Consider the following 17541-nt stretch of genomic DNA (forward strand, 5'->3'; position numbering starts at 1 on the left):
GGCAGCAGAAGCTAAAAGCTTGTCTGTGTGCAGCACATTGAGCATTCAGTGTGTTTTGTGCAGTTCATGCACTTTTATTACAGAAGCAGGAACTACTGTATCTACAGGACACTCAGCCAGTCGGCCTGCTCGCCGCTATAAAAGACTTTTAAGAGACCACAGTGTGATTGTGTACCATTCTTTCACTGAGTTCCTGTGTGTCTCATCTAAGCTAAACAAATGTGGTGCTAATTCTCTCAGCATCCATGCAATCATTTTCAGACTGTAAAATAAACACACATTGAGTCAAATGTTCACATCTACTCACCTATTACTACAAATTAATGTAATTGTCCATTAGTATTTGTAGGCTGTCACCAGCATGTCAAAGATCCAGGAAGTGAGACAGGAAATGATGGATTCCAACATTTTCGGGTGGGTTTTGGAGTTTAACAAGTCCATAGAAAATAGAAGGAGGCTGGGCTGTTTTCAGTGAGCAGCATTTTATACATCACAACCAAACTTTGTGTTTGTGTTTCATGTGTGGCAACTGTACAAATGTAACTGTACAAATGTTGTTTTTGAAAGAAAATGTCACCTGATAACTGCACACATGCTCTGTTGCACGAGCTTAGATACTCCTACAGAGTTCATGTTGCACTTGATGCTGGTTTTGTTTCTTTGTGTTCTTTTGGTTTGTGCAGACTCCATAAACCCAAACATGATGTTACAGTGGCGATGCCATTTTTTATCTACAGTCTGTTGCTGCTTATTTGGCCCCAGCAGTTTTATAATGACTTCATGTTTTATCTGGAGTCGTGTTTTAGTCCACATGTTAAATGTAAGCCATGTTTTTACTCTCTATTCGATGTGTTTCTGGTCTCCATCAGCTCCTGCAGGAAATCTCTGCTTACAGAAGTAAACTTTGAGGAAACACAAACCAGCAGGGTCAAAGATGGGAGCACACACCTTGGGGAATTTGCTCTCCTCGTCAATGAGTGAGATGATGTTCATGGGTTTGATGGCGATCATGTCCAGAGCGTCCTGGTTGTCTGTGAACTCAATGTGCTGCCAGTTGATGTTCTCCAGGTTGTACTCCTCCTGCTCCAGCTTGAAGACGTGACGCACGAAGAACTGCTGCAGGTTCTCGTTGGCAAAGTTTATGCACAGCTGCTCGAAGCTGCAGGAAGGAGGCCGAGAAGTGACGATAAAGCCGACAGTGATGACAAAATATTTCATTCTCCAGATGCTCTTCAAGTGAAGAAGAAGTATATGCACCAACAGTTTAATAAGGACAATAACTTAGATTTCATGTTATTATCAGGGTCTGCTGATCCCAGCAGCTTGGACTCAACGGGCAGATTTGATCCCACAGGTGTGAGAACAGACTCGCTTTATCTGAAAATATAAGTTTTGTTTTTTTAATAAAAATAATATCGTGTATAAAACATGTGCCAGTTTCATCAGAATGTCCCTGTTAGCACCTCTTATCAGCTACAGCACAATGTATGATACAATAGATGATTCTAATATTACTCATAATTAGTAAAGATTATTTTTTATCATTTCATCAACAGCGACCCCTGCTGGTCTGTGGTGATGCTGCATGATTCAGTGTTGGGTTCAAACTGCTCCTCTCATGATGTTTCCATGTTAACGCTCATAAGCTATCAGTCACATTTAATGTTTAATGTTTTTATGTGCTTACGTTTTGGTTTCTTCATATAACCATGTGATCATTTAAAGGTTGGTCACATGGGTATGGGCGCTGATATTGAGCGTGAAGACGAGGAGGGCAGAGGTTTGTGTTTGCAGGGTTTGGGTTGTATTTGTAGCAGGCTTTGGAGAGCCCACAGCACACAAATGCAGGGGGTGGGCTGACAGCATCACCGTGGGGGAGTTTGTGTCATGTACCTGTTTACTGTGAAGTTTTCAAAGCCAAAGATGTCCAGAAGGCCGATGGAGCGTCTGAGAGCTTTGGGCTGAGACGATGGAGGCTTATAGATCGCTGCATTGATCTTCTCCACAATCCACACAAACAGGCGCCCATAAATACCCTGCACACACACACACACACACACACACACACACACACACACACACACACACACACACACACACACACACACACACACACAAACACAGAGCAGATACATAAATATATCTATAAGGACATACGATCCTTTGAAAAGAGGATTTTGTAGGAAAGGAAAAAGCTTCATCCCAGAGTTTTGCTGGAGAATCTCTGAATGGTCTCATTTATCATCTGGTGATAAACAAAAATTAATAACAGTGTAATAATTATGTGCTGTACCTTAACAAAAGCGTCCCGTACATCCAGAGCTTGTTCCATGCTGAGAGGGGTGGAGACCGTCTCTCCTCTGGTGATGAGCGTTCGGCTGGTCAGACAGTTCATCAGGTCCTTAACATCCACCTGAACACACAGAGTCACCTGAACAAGGAGCTCCTGAAACCACAATTCAGCTTTAAAAGGCTGTAAAATTATACAGAATAATTGCTGTTATTATAACACCTGAACAGTGATAAAGACCTGCAGGTGTCTGTGATTTACTGTGTGGAAATACTCCTCTCAGTGAGAATATATCCTATTTTTATTTGACTACAGGACCCAACAGTCCCACGATGGGGAAATTGAGTGTAGCAGCAGCAAAGGTGTACAAACAACGAGTAAAAACTTTAAGTAAAAAGTAGAAGGATAAAAAAATTAATATAAACAATAACAGAGGACTAAATATTTAACAGCTTATGCTAGAAAATGGATTATTATATTACACCTGTTTATTCCCTAATAAATCCTTTACATGCAGTACACTGCACGGTGGTGATAACAGCAGTAATCATAATGGTCTAATTGGATTTCTGGGAACAGTGCTGGTTAAAAAGTCTGCGTGCTGCCGGAGAAAAATCTGTGATCGCGCTCCCTCAAACATTTTGGGTGCAGCAGCCTATCAGTGATGCTTGCTGCACAGCCAGCTCTGTCCTTAATGAGTCTCCTCCTGTTAGCAGCTGTAGTACTGCTCCCCCTGCAGACCACACTGGAAAAAGGGCTGAAGCCAGCACAGAGCCATAAAAGGTTTTCAGAAGTGCCTCCTGCACCCCAGAAGGGCTCAGTCTCCTGAGGAGGCAGAGTCTGCTCTGGCCTCTCTTGTAAAGTGCAGCACTGTCTGATCGGTGCAGTTTATTGTTCAGGTGAACACCCAGGTACTCACTCCTAAGATGTAACCCAATCAATGTCCATTCCCAGGATGTTCACCAGTGTGGGGGAAATCCAGCACCAGCTCTTCGGCTTTCCCACACTGATCTGGAGGTGGTTCCTTTGGCACTAGGCTGAGAATCCCTGAGTCAGCTCTCTGTATCTCTCATCATCACCATCATTTATGATGCCTGGTCAAATATCTATTGAAGAATAAGTTTAGGAATAAGTCCCCTCAGCCTGTGCACTGGAGTCTCTGAAGCCTGATGCCCCCCCCCCCCCCCCCCCCCCCCCCCCCGATCTTTCTCCTTAACTCCTGCTGCACAGCCTTCAGCTCCTCTCTGCTGCCTGACCTGAAGGCTCTCTTCTTCTCCTTGAGAATCAGGATTTACCCAGTTTGTTATTTGAGAGTCCTGGTGGGCACAGTGTTAATATAAGCTGTAATAAGGTTAGTGAGACTGTCAGTGTCCTCCCCCGTGTGGATCACACTATTACTTCAAAACAGCCTCTCAGAGCCTCCTCTGACTCAGACCCTCCTCTCACTGAGGCCTCGTTTACAGTTGTCGTTTCCAAAAGGTGTCGCATTTACATGGAGATGTTTCATAAATGATCTCCGTTTACACGGAAACACAAAAATGCTGAAAACGCTGCAGTTCACACTGCCAAGCCACAAGTTGGCATTGTGGATATAGAAGCTGCAACCATAGTGCGAATGTGCAAGTGCCCCTGTTTCCAAAGGTATCGTTTTCACTCTGTTTGTGTGTAAACGGGAGGCTGAAACACATCAAAACTGTGCTGCTTTCATTTTGAAACGGTGTCGTGTAAACAAGGCCTGAGACAGCAGGGTGCCTCTGTGCACGAGATCAATGCCTCTGTGGTGCTGACATAGAAGGGATCCAGGATTTTATTGTGTCTGGTGTGGCATATTACACACTGGGTGAGTGTGGCCAAGGTGGAGGTTGGAGAGGCATGACTGAAGACTCCAGAGATAAGGAGAAGGGCCTGAGGGTGGTGTTTGTGTAGCCTGCTAATAACTGAGTGAAGGACCTCACAGGCATCTTCAGCGACAGCAGAAGTCCTACCAACGTGTTGTACAACCTTCGTTTATGATGGGCAGAAAATTAGAAGAAAATCTGCTTAAAAAGAGAAGCAAGAGGGACAAAACAGGCCAAACAGCTTGTCTCAGTCAGAGGAGGCGATGAAGGGCTGCAGCTTTCAGGCCCAGCATGAGCTAAAGAAGGATCATTTTGAACTGTCAGTCATGCAAAGCTACTCTAGTAGAGCCCAGCAATAACACTGTGCTGGTGGAACAGTGTGTGTGTGCGTGCGTGTCTGTGTGTTACCTCTAACAGTGTAGCAGCAGTGGTGGGATGAGGGCTCCGCACCACCTCACAAGCATCCAGGTTGTCATAGGTGCGTGCTGAAATGTCAAAGGTCAGCAGAGTGTCTAAAGAGGTTTTCATTTAAACAATAAAGTTAAAATTTAAAAGCACAAATAACTTTTTAAAGTAACTTCTTCTTTACTGTAAATGCTCAGAGTGGATTGTCAGGAAGTGGAGCTACAGGAAGCTGAAGGCAGCAGAAGAATAGATGGGAACAAATATGAGGATAAAATGAGTTCACTGAGAATATCTGTGGCTTTACCCTCGTATCTCAGGTTCCCCATGTGCAGGATGGCAGCCAGCAGCTTAGAAATCTCCCAGTTCTCTTTGTCTGTGAACATAAGCACCTGAGAAACCAGAGGAACAGTCTTCACCTTCCAGGTATGACATGAAGTGCAGGATCCCAGTGAGGGTAATATAGAATATTATCTTTAGGTTGCTCACTGATAGAGCAGCACACACCTTCATTGCAGAACGGATGTTTGAGTACTCTTTCATATCATCTCGGCCATCACAGACTGTACAGTTACCCTGCAGAGAAACAGAGGGATGGACGTCTTTCTATATTCTATTTTACATTTCTGAAAGCTTTTTATTGACATAGCCTCTGATTTTTTCTCCTTTAGCATCTGTTATAAAGAGCTTCAGCGGGCACTGGCTGAGCGGCAGAATGTCCTAATAAGAGCCATAAAGATCAAAGCTCCTCTTATTCGATAAGGTGATCGAAGACAGAAGAATGAGACGAACTCACGATGGTCAGGTAGGTGTAGTCGTTGGCTTTACTCAGCCCCAGTTTCTTCTTCTCATCTGCAGTCATTCCCTTCAGCATGCAGTAGAAGATGTGGTAGTTCCTCTCATCAGAGGCCTGCAGATAAAATATTAATTCTTCATGAACCGCAACAGACTGTAACAGTAATAATTTGGCACATTGTGTGTGTGTGTGTGTGTGTGTGTGTGTGTGTGTGTGTGTGTGTGTGTGTGTGTGTGTGTGTGTGTGATCCCTGCAGAAAATCAACAAACAGCTGGATTAAAACAGAAAAAATCATCTTAAAAACTTTTTATTCTACAATTTTGTCATGTTTCTTTTATTTTAATTCCAGAGAATCAAAGTTTTTAAGTCACGGTTACTGAGAAAACACCGAGGCGTTCAGCCTTCGGGCAGGTGCACAGGTGTAATCGGCCTCACCTGTCGGCAGACTCTGGATTTCTCCAGCAGGTACTGCTCTATCTTGGCTCCTTCTATGGCTCCTCTCTTGTTGAAATGGATGTCGATGTATTTCCCAAAACGAGATGAGTTGTCGTTGCGGATTGTTTTGGCGTTTCCAAAGGCTGGACAGAAAAACAGAAACCAGAGAAAAATAGATCACATGACCATCTCTGTGTGTACAAGTGTGTGAAGAAGCAGAGCAGACATTTCTGCAGAGGTTTAATTCCCCTCCTGAGATATTAATGATGACTCTTTAGGAAGTCTGCTCTGATCTGGGTGTAAATGTGTTCACTGAAGGAGAACTGAGAGCCTGACAGGAGGCTCAGACATGTGATGCATGCAACATGGTGTGATGTTGCAGTATTGTTTTTCTCTGAGGTGAGACAGTCATACTACACTGGATCAGAGTGTAAATGATGCCTGCGTTGCACCCACAGTGCAGAGGACAATAGGCGGCGTGCTTTTATCACCACTTGGATATAAAGTAGACTGGCCGGGTGACATTTTATCAACTTGTCCCACATTTAAGCCTGAGTTCACTTCACTTTGATCACCCTGAATATCCAACTGACAGAGAACTGAGCAGTAATGTGGAACAATGGGTTACTCTGGCTAGTCTGGTTTCTGATCAATATTTTATGATGAGTATCTTCTTTGTCTTTAGGTTACCTGGTTATTCTAAATTGCCCACAGGTGTGACTGTGAGAGTCAATGGTTTCTGTCTCTCTGTGTTAGCCCTGTGACAGATTGGTGACCTGTCAAGGGTGTACCCTGCCCCTCGCCCTATGACAGCTGGAATAGGCCCCTCCCCCTCCAAGACCCTGAATTGGATAGGCAGAAGAAAATGGCTGGATGGATACATACAGTGTATTGGCAGGGAACTGATTTCTGAATATTTCTACAGGAGAAATAAATAAAACAAATGTTTTAGTCTTAAAGGAAATAATAAAAACAGCTTTCCACTGGAGGAACGCTCCTGATTGGTTACTGTTAACTCACAGATGATCATCAAGATTCAATGAAGTGGTGACAGACATGTTTTCCTCCAATAATCTTGGAGTTCACTTTTACAGCAACCTAACACAACAGCACACACAGACAACTTATGGACCATTTACACATGTACTGTATGTACCTGTGAGTATTTTATATTAGCTTCAATCAGAAGAGTAAACCACTGTCAGCTCATATCTGTGAAATGTTACTCCCTCTTTCTTGGTTTGCTGCAGCAGTACAGAGACAGCAGAAACACACCTCTCAGGCACCGGGATGCACCCACGCATATTTTACTGTTAATGCATATAAACTGTCAGACTCCATGACAAGGAAAAGACTGGATTCTAACCTGGGACCTTCTTGTTGTGAGGCAGTGGTGCTAACCACCACACCACCATGCTGACCCACTGCATGCCTATTTAAAAAAAAGACTTAAGACTTTAAAAGACTTAAAAAGAGGATTTATAGAGATGTATTTTCCTCCAGATAATGACAGACGTGTGTGTGTGCGCGTGTGCGTGTGTGTGTGTGTGTGTGTGTGTGTGTGTGTGTGTGTGTGTGTGTGTGTGTGTGTGTGTGTGTGTGTGTTACCTTCTAGTATAGGGTTGGCCTCCAGGCCCTGCTGCTCTATCCAGGAGTGCTGCCCACTGATGGCTGCCAGGAACTGAAGGATGAGTTTGGTGCTTTCTGTTTTTCCTGCTCCAGATTCTCCGCTGTGAAATCCAAACATCAGGATGAAGACAGCAAAGATCTGAAAAGGTTGTGTATGATCTGAAAGTCTCTGATGATGCTTCAGCACCTTTGTTTTTATCAGTGTCTGTCAATCACAGATGTTAAATGCACAGCGCTGACTGACAAACTTTTTGGTCTGCTTGGCTAAAAGTCAGATCCTTGTTGTGTGTTTCTGTTCCTGCAGTCTGAGTGTTTTCCAACCTGATGATGCAGCACTGGTCACGGTTGTTCCTCTGCATGTTGAAGTAACAGTTGTCAGCAATGGCAAAGATGTGAGGCGGCATTTCACCGATCTTCTTGTTGGTGTAGAGGCGGATCTGGTCAGCTGCGTAAATGGGCAGCAGCTGGTAAGGGTTGACGGCCACGAGGATGGAGCCTGTGTATGTCTGCACAGAGAACGAGAACAAAGTGAATTACAGCTTTTAGGATGCTGCTGACTGACACTGCTGGTACTGATGTATAACAGAAGACATTTTGCAGGAGTATTGAAATCAAATGAACAAATCCTCCAGACATCTTCAACCTTGCGCTTCAACATGCCATTCTGGGAACAATCCTGCAGAAACTTGACCGTGAAAGAGTCCAAAAAGCTGGTTTGGCAGTTCTTGAGTCCAAAGCGGAGGACGTGCAGTCAGAAGCCAACAAATATTTCAAAAACACATCTTAAAGCTCAGCTACCGTAAACATGTCAGCACTGCGTGCTGCGTGTTAACAGATTACAGCACCTCTCAACGAAACCAGCCGCAGGTCCTTTAACAAAGTACACGCAATAAACTATATAAAATACTCCATTACAAGAAAAAGCATTTAAAATATCAGAAGTACAGTAGCATTGGCACAATGTCTTCAGTGTACTGTTGCATGCATGTGCTGCACAAACTCTGACACACAGGGTGTTATTGTGGTTCTTACTCTTCTTTAACCTGTTACAGCTGAATTTGAAAGCCTGTACAGGGAGCTGCCTGCTGTTGGAGGTGTTGGAGGATACATGAGCTGATGCAGTTCTCACAGCTCCAATGTTGAAGGGCGACAGTGAGAATGTATCATTATTCACCAGAAGGGAGCATGCTGGAAACAAATGGCTGCAGCACTGAGTTCAGTTGTTGGTGAGCCAAAGTGAGTCAGAGGTTTGACTTCTACTGAAATATGCAGCAAACATGCAGCTTAAAGATGATGAAGTAATGTATTACAGGCTGCTGTATACTGTGGCTGAGGCCATGCAGCATGCATTAAATCTATGCACTGAGTGTGAATGCTTGCATATTTTTTAGCCTCCAGTCATGCTTGGGTTTAAGGGGCTGACTTACCCTGCCACCACAGTTTGTCTTCAGAGGCAGCAGGAAAGGAAAAGCAGGACAACAAACAGGAAAAGGAGAAAATAAAGAAGGAAGGTTTGAAGACAAGAGGAGAGCTGAGAGTGAAGTCCTGCGCGGAGTGTTAAAAAGCTCCTTAAAGAGGCAGAAAGTTCCTGTAGCAGCAGGTAAACAGTGACACTGATGCTGTATAAATGAGGGCTGTATTAAACACATATAATTCATTGTTCATTCCTGTCTCCTCACATTTCACACTGTGGGGATAAATTCATCAGTTTTTTACAAAAAGAACCACATACATTATTACCAATGGTTGTTATGATGGCCACACACATCTGCTGTTTCTCAAGTCCACATGTTATGAATAATAATAATAACAATAATAATAATAATGTGGTTTATTATAAAATAATCAGAGTTTGCAGGAGAGCAAATCTGTTTTCTCTGTGTAAAAAAATCTTTTTAAAGGAATCAAAGAAAGCTGAATTTCTATTGGTGGAATAATGTCGATTCATTAATTCAAAATCTTTTGGTCTCCAGAAGAATTACTGAGGGTTACAAGTGTAAATGTTTCAGTTTATTTATTTAATGCTTCAGTTTCTTATTTCTGAATGGAACATGAAGGCTTGGTGTATTCATGGGTGAAAGTAGTTTTAAATTCTTGCCATGACAAAAACCACACAAAAAAAATATTCGGCCAATCATGTTAAGAAATGGATTTTCCAGAGCCAATAAGATCCAGAGGGCGTCACCTTTTTCAGGTGATGTTGGTACAGCCATTTACATGATTGGCCAAATGAGGTGTCAATCAAAATGGGAGGGTCTACCCTGCCATATAAGAGGCACTACATACGTCCTGTGGATGTGACTAAACGTAGTAAAGGCTGGCCATTGATGAAAGCCTCGAGCTCCGAGGGGAGAGAAGTTAGAGAATTGAGGCTCCAACAGTTCAGAAATGAGAAAAATGAGAAAAAAAGCTATTTATTAACTGATTAAGTCGTGTTTTAGACTGCTTATTGCTAGCAGATCTGTTCTGACCCAAAGTGCAGCCATGCACTTAACAGCTGCTTCTGCCTGAGCCTCTTCACTCATCACCACTATCTGCAAGATGACTCTACAGGCTGAGCCACATGCTGACTCTAATATGACTGCACTGGTGACCTGTCCAGGGTCTACCCCACCCAGTGTGAGCTGTGACAGCCCTCCAGCCCTCCTGGGACCCTGAACTAAGGAAATAGGTGAACTGCATTGGAACAGCACAGCAGCAACACTCACATATATCAGCTTTTCTCTGTATCTGATGAGCAGGTTACGGAGGATCCCGGCTTCATTGAGGTCTCCCAGGCGAATCATGTCCTCCACACCGTGGATGGAGGTGGGATGCATCGGCTTGATGTTGGTGGCATTTTGGGGGGAGATCCAGTGCTCCTGAAGAAGGAGGAGATGTTATGATGAGTTGTACAGGAAAAAGAAGCCCACTTTTCATCCAAAACAAACATGTTTTCTTTATTGTCTCAACAGTCAGACGGCATCTAAAGTTATATTTGTTCCAGGTTCTAATGTACAGCTTAGTGTTCCTGTTAATGTATATTTTTGGCAGTGACAGCTTTAACTAACTGCAGCCTAATAAAACCATCAGACACACAGTCCATCTGAACTGAAGCCTACAGTGCTGAGACATAAAGAGGTCAAGTACAGCCAGTACACACTAAAACTATACAGGATTATTTCAGACTTGGAACTTCCTGAGACATAAAGGAACCTTTTTTTAATGAACACATCTAATGCTTACATTTCCTTCATCATCCACCACCTGGATCTGTCCTGAGTCACAGAGTTTGACCACTGCGCCGATCGGCACCTCAAACTCCCGCCCAGTCTTCAGGTCCAGCCAGACATAATCGCCCTTAAGTCAGAAACCAGAAGCAGGATTAGGACAGTAGCCATAATTTAGTTACATCGTTTAGCATCAGCAGTGACAGTCATCACGAGATTTCCTGAAGGAAATCATGAGGGGACTGCAGCGCTGACAGGAACACAGTTTTAGTATTTGCAGAACAATCATATCCATCACTAGAACATGTATTTATTATCTTTATTTATTTATTAAACCAAGAACCAGCTTACAGGTTAATTACGTCTCTCCACACAGCAGCCATCCAAAAATATAACTTTTATTTCAGTGTCCATGAGGACATAAAACCTGCATGTATAAAATGACCTGTGAAATCTAATAATACTGCTTAAAGCTTTTGCTGACTCTGCTCTATAATAAAGCTTTAAAAGCTTCATTCTCTTGGAGAAGGGTTAGGGTGCACCGTGTCTCTATAATAATGCCTCTGCTGTCATCCCACCTACCCTGGACTGGTTTAATACAATAAACGATCTTCAGGGTCGTGGCCTGAAAGTTTGTTTCGAAGGTTTCTGTCTGACCTTTAATCAGTTCCAAAGTTTTCTAACAGTAAAACACGCTCACTACTAGATGTAACCTCAGCCATGTCAGTTATTTTGGTTATTTTGGTTTTAGATTTGGCTGATACTCCCCCCAGTATGAACCTGCTGGCTACAATAACTCTGATTGTGTGGAAGAAGAAGACGAGCTCTTTCTCGACTCCTGACAGTCAAAAACACAGATGTGAGACAGCAGAGGGCAGCGGGACACCAAAGCTCTACAGCTGAAGACTGCACGAGAATTCAGCACCAGCAGCAATCATGGAACCAAAACGCTTTGTCTCAACAGTCCAGACTGTCTCTGCTGCACCCGGTGCAGTGATCCAGAGAACGATTTCAGGGCACACTGTGCACCCATCAGTCATGGTCTGCATGCTGCAGCTGAAGCATACCGCCACCAACATGAACTAGTTTATAGCTACAGTTGATCTTCTTTTTTTTTTCTTTTTTAAAATTTTTTGGCCACAGCAGTTTTATTTTGCAGTATAGACAGACAGGAAACGGGGGAAAGATAAGCATGCAAAACGGCGACAGGCCAGGACTCGAACCTGAACCACCTACGGTGATTTTAAAATCCATGCAGATGCTGAAAATGACAGCCTCAACACTGCATTTAATCTAAAATTAGACATTTTATTACAGTAGAAGTCTTTGTGAAAGTGCTGTAACTAAGTTTAAGGATCTAATTCCTTCATTATGATGCTCTTCAGTGCCATGTGCCAACACAGTGCAGAGCAGCTACCTAAACTCTGCTCCCAGTGAGGTCGATTATCTCGTCAATAGTTTTACATCCTCACTGCGTATAACTTTGGATACTGTGGCTCCTCTGAAAAGGAAAGCTTCAAATCAGAAGTGCCTGACTCCGTGGTATAATTCACAAACGCACAGCTTAAAGCAGATAACCCGAAAGCTGGAGAGGGAATGGCGTCTCACTAAATTAGAAGATGCTCATTTAGCCTGGAAAAAGAGTTTGTTGCTCTATAAAAAAGCCCTCCGTAAAGCTAGGACATCTTACTATTCATCATTAATTGAAGAAAATAAGAACAACCCCAGGTTTGTTTTCAGCACTGTAGCCAGGCTGACAAAGAGTCAGAGCTCTGTAGAGCCGAGTATTCCTTTCACGTTAACTAGTAGTGACTTCATGGATTTCTTTACAAATAAAATTTTAGACATTAGAGAAAAAATTATTCATAACCATCTCAAAGATTATTCTTCATGTTCGGCTGCTTTCAGCACTGCTGGTATTTGTTTAGACTCTTTGGCTCCAGTTGATCTTTCAGAGTTAACTTCAATAGTTACTTCCTCCAAACCAGCAACATGTTTGTTAGATCCCATTCCTACTAGACTGTTCAAAGAAGTCTTTCCAATTATTGATGCTTCAATCTTAAAAATGATCAATCAGTCTTTATTAGTTGGCTGTGTACCACAGACCTTCAAGGTGGCTGTAATTAAACCTCTACTTAAAAAGCCATCAGTGACCCAGCTGTCTTAGCTAATTATAGGCCAATCTCCAACCTTCCTTTTCTCTCAAAGACTCTTGAAAGAGTAGTTGTAAAACAGCTAACTGATCATCTGCAGAGGAACGGTTTATTTGAAGAGTTTCAGTCAGGTTTCAGAATTCATCACAGTACAGAAACAGCATTAGTGAAGGTTACAAATGATCTTCTTACAGCCTCTGACAGTGGACTCATCTCTGTTCTTGTCCTGTTGGACCTCAGTGCAGCTTTGATACTGTTGACCATAACATTTAATTACAGAGATTAGAGCATACTATAGGTATTAAAGGTACTGCACTGCAGTGGTTTGAATCATATTTATCTCATAGACTCCAATTTGTTCATGTAAATGGGGAGTCTTCTTCACACACTAGGGACCTCATAGTCCCATATCACCCCAACAGAGCACTTCTCTCTCAGACTGCTGGCTTACTTGTGGTTCCTCGGATACTTAAGAGTAGAATGGGAGGCAGAGCCTTCAGCTTTCAGGTGCCTCTTCTGTGGAACCAGCTTCCAGCTTGGATTCAGGAGACAGACACCCTCTCTATTTTTAAGATTAGGCTTAAAACTTTCCTTTATGATCAAGCTTATAGTTAGGGCTGGATCAGGTGACCCTGAACCCTCCCTTAGTTATGCTGCTATAGGCCTAGGCTGCTGGGGGGTTCCCATAATGCACTGAGTGTTTCTTCTTCATTCACCTCTTTTTACTGTTTATACAGATGACTGCCCCTCCCTGAGCCTGGTTTTTCCTTCCCACTGTCACCAAGTGCTGTTCTTAGGGGGTCGTTTTGACTGTTGGGTTTTCTCTGTATTGTTGTAGGGTCTTTACCCACAATATAAAGCACCTTGAGGCGACCGTTTGTTGTGATTTGATGCTATATAAATAAAATTGAATTGAATTGGAAGTGGACGTGGAGAAAAGACACAAGTGGCTCAGCAGCACCACTAAGGGAGGGTTCAGGGTCACCTGATCAGGCCTAAAAAGGGAAAGTTTTAAATTCAATTCTGGATTTAACAGGGAGACAATGCAGAGAAGCCAATATGGGAAACATAAGTAATAGAAGTATAAACACACACACACACACACACACACACACACACACACACACACACACACAGAAAAGACTTAAACATAATTTTCAGATGTACAATTATTCAGAACAGAAAACTGTGCATTATTATTTTAACATGCAGTTATGCATTATTAGATTAGTATTTCTCTCTCTCACATACACACGTATTAAAAAAAAAGCCACACACATTCAGTTAGTGTTTGATATACAAAGCAAGGGAGCAACACAATTTCTACAGATAATTCTGCAGTCATACAGTTATGACTCATGATGCTGAAGCCTTTGTCTCTCACACACAGTCAGCATACCGGCAGCAGAGTGCTTTGCTTCATCACCGTGTTGACGTTACGTATCAGCGCCCATTTGGCCTGATCCTTCTCATAAAGCTCCACATAATCCCGACGCTTATACATCTTCACGTGCACGGTGAAAACTTACATCCAAGCACGCGCAGACAGTGATATCCTGTGGTAACAGTCTCCTGAACACAAACACAGGCGATATCCACACGTATGAACTGTTCAGATATTCACAGAAGTTCAGTTTCTTCTGTATGCAGCAGTTTGCCACAAAAACTCCAAAATCTTCATGGATTAACTGGTTCAATTCCTCTCATATTCAACTCTTGAAGATCACAGGCTTCTCTGCTCGGGGGTTATCTACAAAAGCTGAAGTGTCATTTACATGATGGGGAAAATAACCACAGGAAAAACAGGTCCAACATCAGCCATCAGCAGCACAAAGGAGTCTCCTGTTTTCTGACCTTGCTGAATCTAAAAATGTCTATAAAGAAATACATTTGAGAACATCCAGTAAGTTTCCAGACGAGGAACATTTTGGGAGTAACAATCCTCCTGTTCTCTCCCTCTCTTCCACATCACACTCACACTTTGTTAACCCATCCCCTGCTGCCCATGGCAACAAGGTGTCACATCCTCCTCAGGTGTGTCCTATGGTGTTGGATTTCTGTCTAGATAAACCCACTACAGACTGTAATATTGATTCTGTAGTTACCACAGGATAAGCTACATCAGGAAAATAATGGTCTTTCACTGATGGTCGTGTAATAAGGAGCATAAATGTAGCAGAAGGGAAGTGTCCGCACTCTTAATGTTACTGATAACCAAGCCAAACTGAGACAAAGTTAACACATTTACTATAACGGATGCTGACCACAAAGAAACTCACTGAAAAGAGGCCTAAAGGACTTTGAGATCTGGCTAAACTGTGTCAGATAGAAGGCAGTGAAAACACGCCCCTCTGCATCCAAATTTGGTTAAAGTGACAGCATTTACCCCAGTGGACACCTTTACAAACACCTCAGATAAACAGCAGACTCAAAGCCTGACCCTCCTCACTGTGAGCCTACACTGCTAACATTACATCAGTGCACTGGCCTGGTATGTAGGAACCTGTGCTTTTACTGTCCTTACTGTTGGTTTGTAGATTTGAAACAGTGTTATGAACTAAACTTTAACTTCTGAACCCAGTGTTTTCTTTTCTTTCATGTATTGGGGTGGCTGTGGCTCAGGAGGCAGAGCAGGTCGCCCACTAATTGGAAGGTTGGTGGTTCGATTCCTGGCTGCTCCAGTCTGCGTGCCAAAGTATCCTTGGGCAACATACTGACCCCTGACTCTCTGATGCAACCATCAGAGTGTGAATGTTAGATAGTAAACACTTAGCTGTAGAAGGAAGTGCTTGTACGAATGGGTGAATGTAAACATGTCATATAATACGTGTTGAGTAGAAAAGTGCTATAAAGGAACAAGTTCATTGACCATGTTTCTGATGCCTTTAAAACATATTTGTAAAGGTTGTGAGTGGCAGACCATGTTTATGCAACTCACATAAACATGGAAAACTCCCCATCCAGAGACTAACGCTGCACCGCCACATTAAAGCCAAACGTGCGTCCCTTTCAAAGCAAAATGATGAAGGACTCACATGTTTCATGTGGTAAGTTCCACTTAGTTTCTAACTCATGGTTCAGGAATGAATAGAAACATTTCGAAATAATGAGTCAAAACTAATTTTTTGCTTTTAGTTATTGTGATTTGTTTATGTTTGTTTCCCATCTTAAATCTAAATATGTGTTTCATGTGGTGTTGGCTCATAATGTGTTAAAACTGCAGGATGAAACATTCACCTTCATTCATGAGACGGGAGCTCGGACTCAGGGTTCAGTGTGTCTGTTGGAGTATGTGTTACATACAAGTCCCTTTAATTAAGTAAATACTCCGTCTGGCAAACTGAGACACCTGAACATTACACCACCCAGCATCTGTTACACACACACACACACACACACACACACACACACACACACACACACACACACACACACACACACACACACACACACACACACACACACACACACACACACACAGAGTGAGGAGGAGCGGCAGGCTGATGGTGAACTATCAGAAAGCAAACACTGAATTATTTACCACAGAGGATCTGTTTGGTGTCTTTTTTTTATATTTCTTTGTCTCTCTCTGCTCCATGTTCCCTGTTTGTTGTTATTTCTAACACTCAGGTGTATCTTACAGTGCTGAGGATATACTTTAAGTTTGCATGGTAACTGATCGGCTTATGGAAACAACCCTGAAGTCAGAGAGCTTTTACACTGATGAGTCTGTCACTTGAGTAGAAGTCAAATTACACACTACAAACAAAGTTTAGTAAATATTATTACTTATATGTGCGTTCGTTCATTCATTGCGGTCGTAGGGAGGCATGAGAGATCCTGAAACAGCTGTCTACGTCATGGCAGATGCTGTCATTACTGTCTGTCTCCACTTTAGTCTGTCCTTGACTTCACACAGCAGGCTGCTCAGACCCTGACCAATCCAGACCTTGACGTCGTCTGTCCAGCGTTTTTGTGGTCGGCCTCGTCGTCTTCCTCCTTCGACTGCTCCCTGAAGGATTGTTTTGGACAAGGAGTCGTGTCTAGCAATGTGCCCAAACCACTGAAGCTTCTGTCTTTTCCCCATTGAGAGCAGGTGTTCTTGAAGTCCTGCTAAGGTGCTGACTTGTCCTCTGACATACTCATTGGTCTTATGTTCCATCCATGAGATGCCAAGGAGCCTGCGGTAGCTCTTCATGTCAAATGCTTGAGACTTACAGAGCTTGAGTTTGGTCTTGAAGCTTAGTTCTTTACCTCGCCATATCTTACTGAGGCCTGACATGGCTGATCCTGCTTTTTATCTGTGCAGTGCATCTGCCATCTTTCGTTAGAGTGTGGAACCGATTTACTTGAATCCCTCGACTTCTTCTAGCTGTTTTCCATTCATTGTAGCACTGGCACTGTTGTTGTTGTTGCTGTTTGTCTGAGATTACTTCCATGCCATATGCTTCTGCTCTGTCTACCGGTTTGTCTGTTAGCATCTGGAGTTCTTGGTTGCTGCCTCCCATCAAGTCAATGTCGTCTGCAAAGTGGAGGTTGCAAAGTGGACGGCCACCAATGGAGATGGATGTATGGTGCCCTTCAAGTGCCTCTCTCATGATGTTCTCGAGGTATAGATTGAAGTTTGAAGCACACTGGAGACAGCAAGCAGCCTTGTCTGACACCTACTGTGGTCTTGAAGATCTACTTGGCTATTGAGTAGAACAGCACTGTTTGCATTGTAGAATAGAATAGAATAGAATGCCTTTATTGTCATTAAACAGAATGTACAGTGAGATTGGAGGGCCAC

The 17541-nt window shown here is 43.0% G+C and overlaps 1 protein-coding gene across 1 annotated transcript in view; it reads right to left on the reverse strand.

The window, feature by feature from the left end:
- myo7aa (myosin VIIAa) overlaps window positions 1-17541 on the reverse strand; it is a 71814-nt gene that overhangs the window by 41229 nt on the left and 13044 nt on the right. Inside the window, exons 2-13 of the mRNA XM_030744374.1 lie at window positions 10616-10729; window positions 10099-10251; window positions 7712-7896; window positions 7370-7491; window positions 5762-5904; window positions 5327-5440; window positions 5038-5106; window positions 4838-4922; window positions 4537-4613; window positions 2294-2413; window positions 1894-2036; window positions 949-1159 (exon numbers count right to left, since the gene is read on the reverse strand). Coding sequence (XP_030600234.1) covers window positions 949-1159; window positions 1894-2036; window positions 2294-2413; window positions 4537-4613; window positions 4838-4922; window positions 5038-5106; window positions 5327-5440; window positions 5762-5904; window positions 7370-7491; window positions 7712-7896; window positions 10099-10251; window positions 10616-10729 — 1536 coding nt within the window. The remainder of the gene's footprint in view (window positions 1-948; window positions 1160-1893; window positions 2037-2293; window positions 2414-4536; window positions 4614-4837; window positions 4923-5037; window positions 5107-5326; window positions 5441-5761; window positions 5905-7369; window positions 7492-7711; window positions 7897-10098; window positions 10252-10615; window positions 10730-17541) is intronic.

This window comes from Archocentrus centrarchus, chromosome 13, assembly GCF_007364275.1.
Source record: "Archocentrus centrarchus isolate MPI-CPG fArcCen1 chromosome 13, fArcCen1, whole genome shotgun sequence".
Classification (NCBI taxonomy): domain Eukaryota; kingdom Metazoa; phylum Chordata; class Actinopteri; order Cichliformes; family Cichlidae; genus Archocentrus; species Archocentrus centrarchus.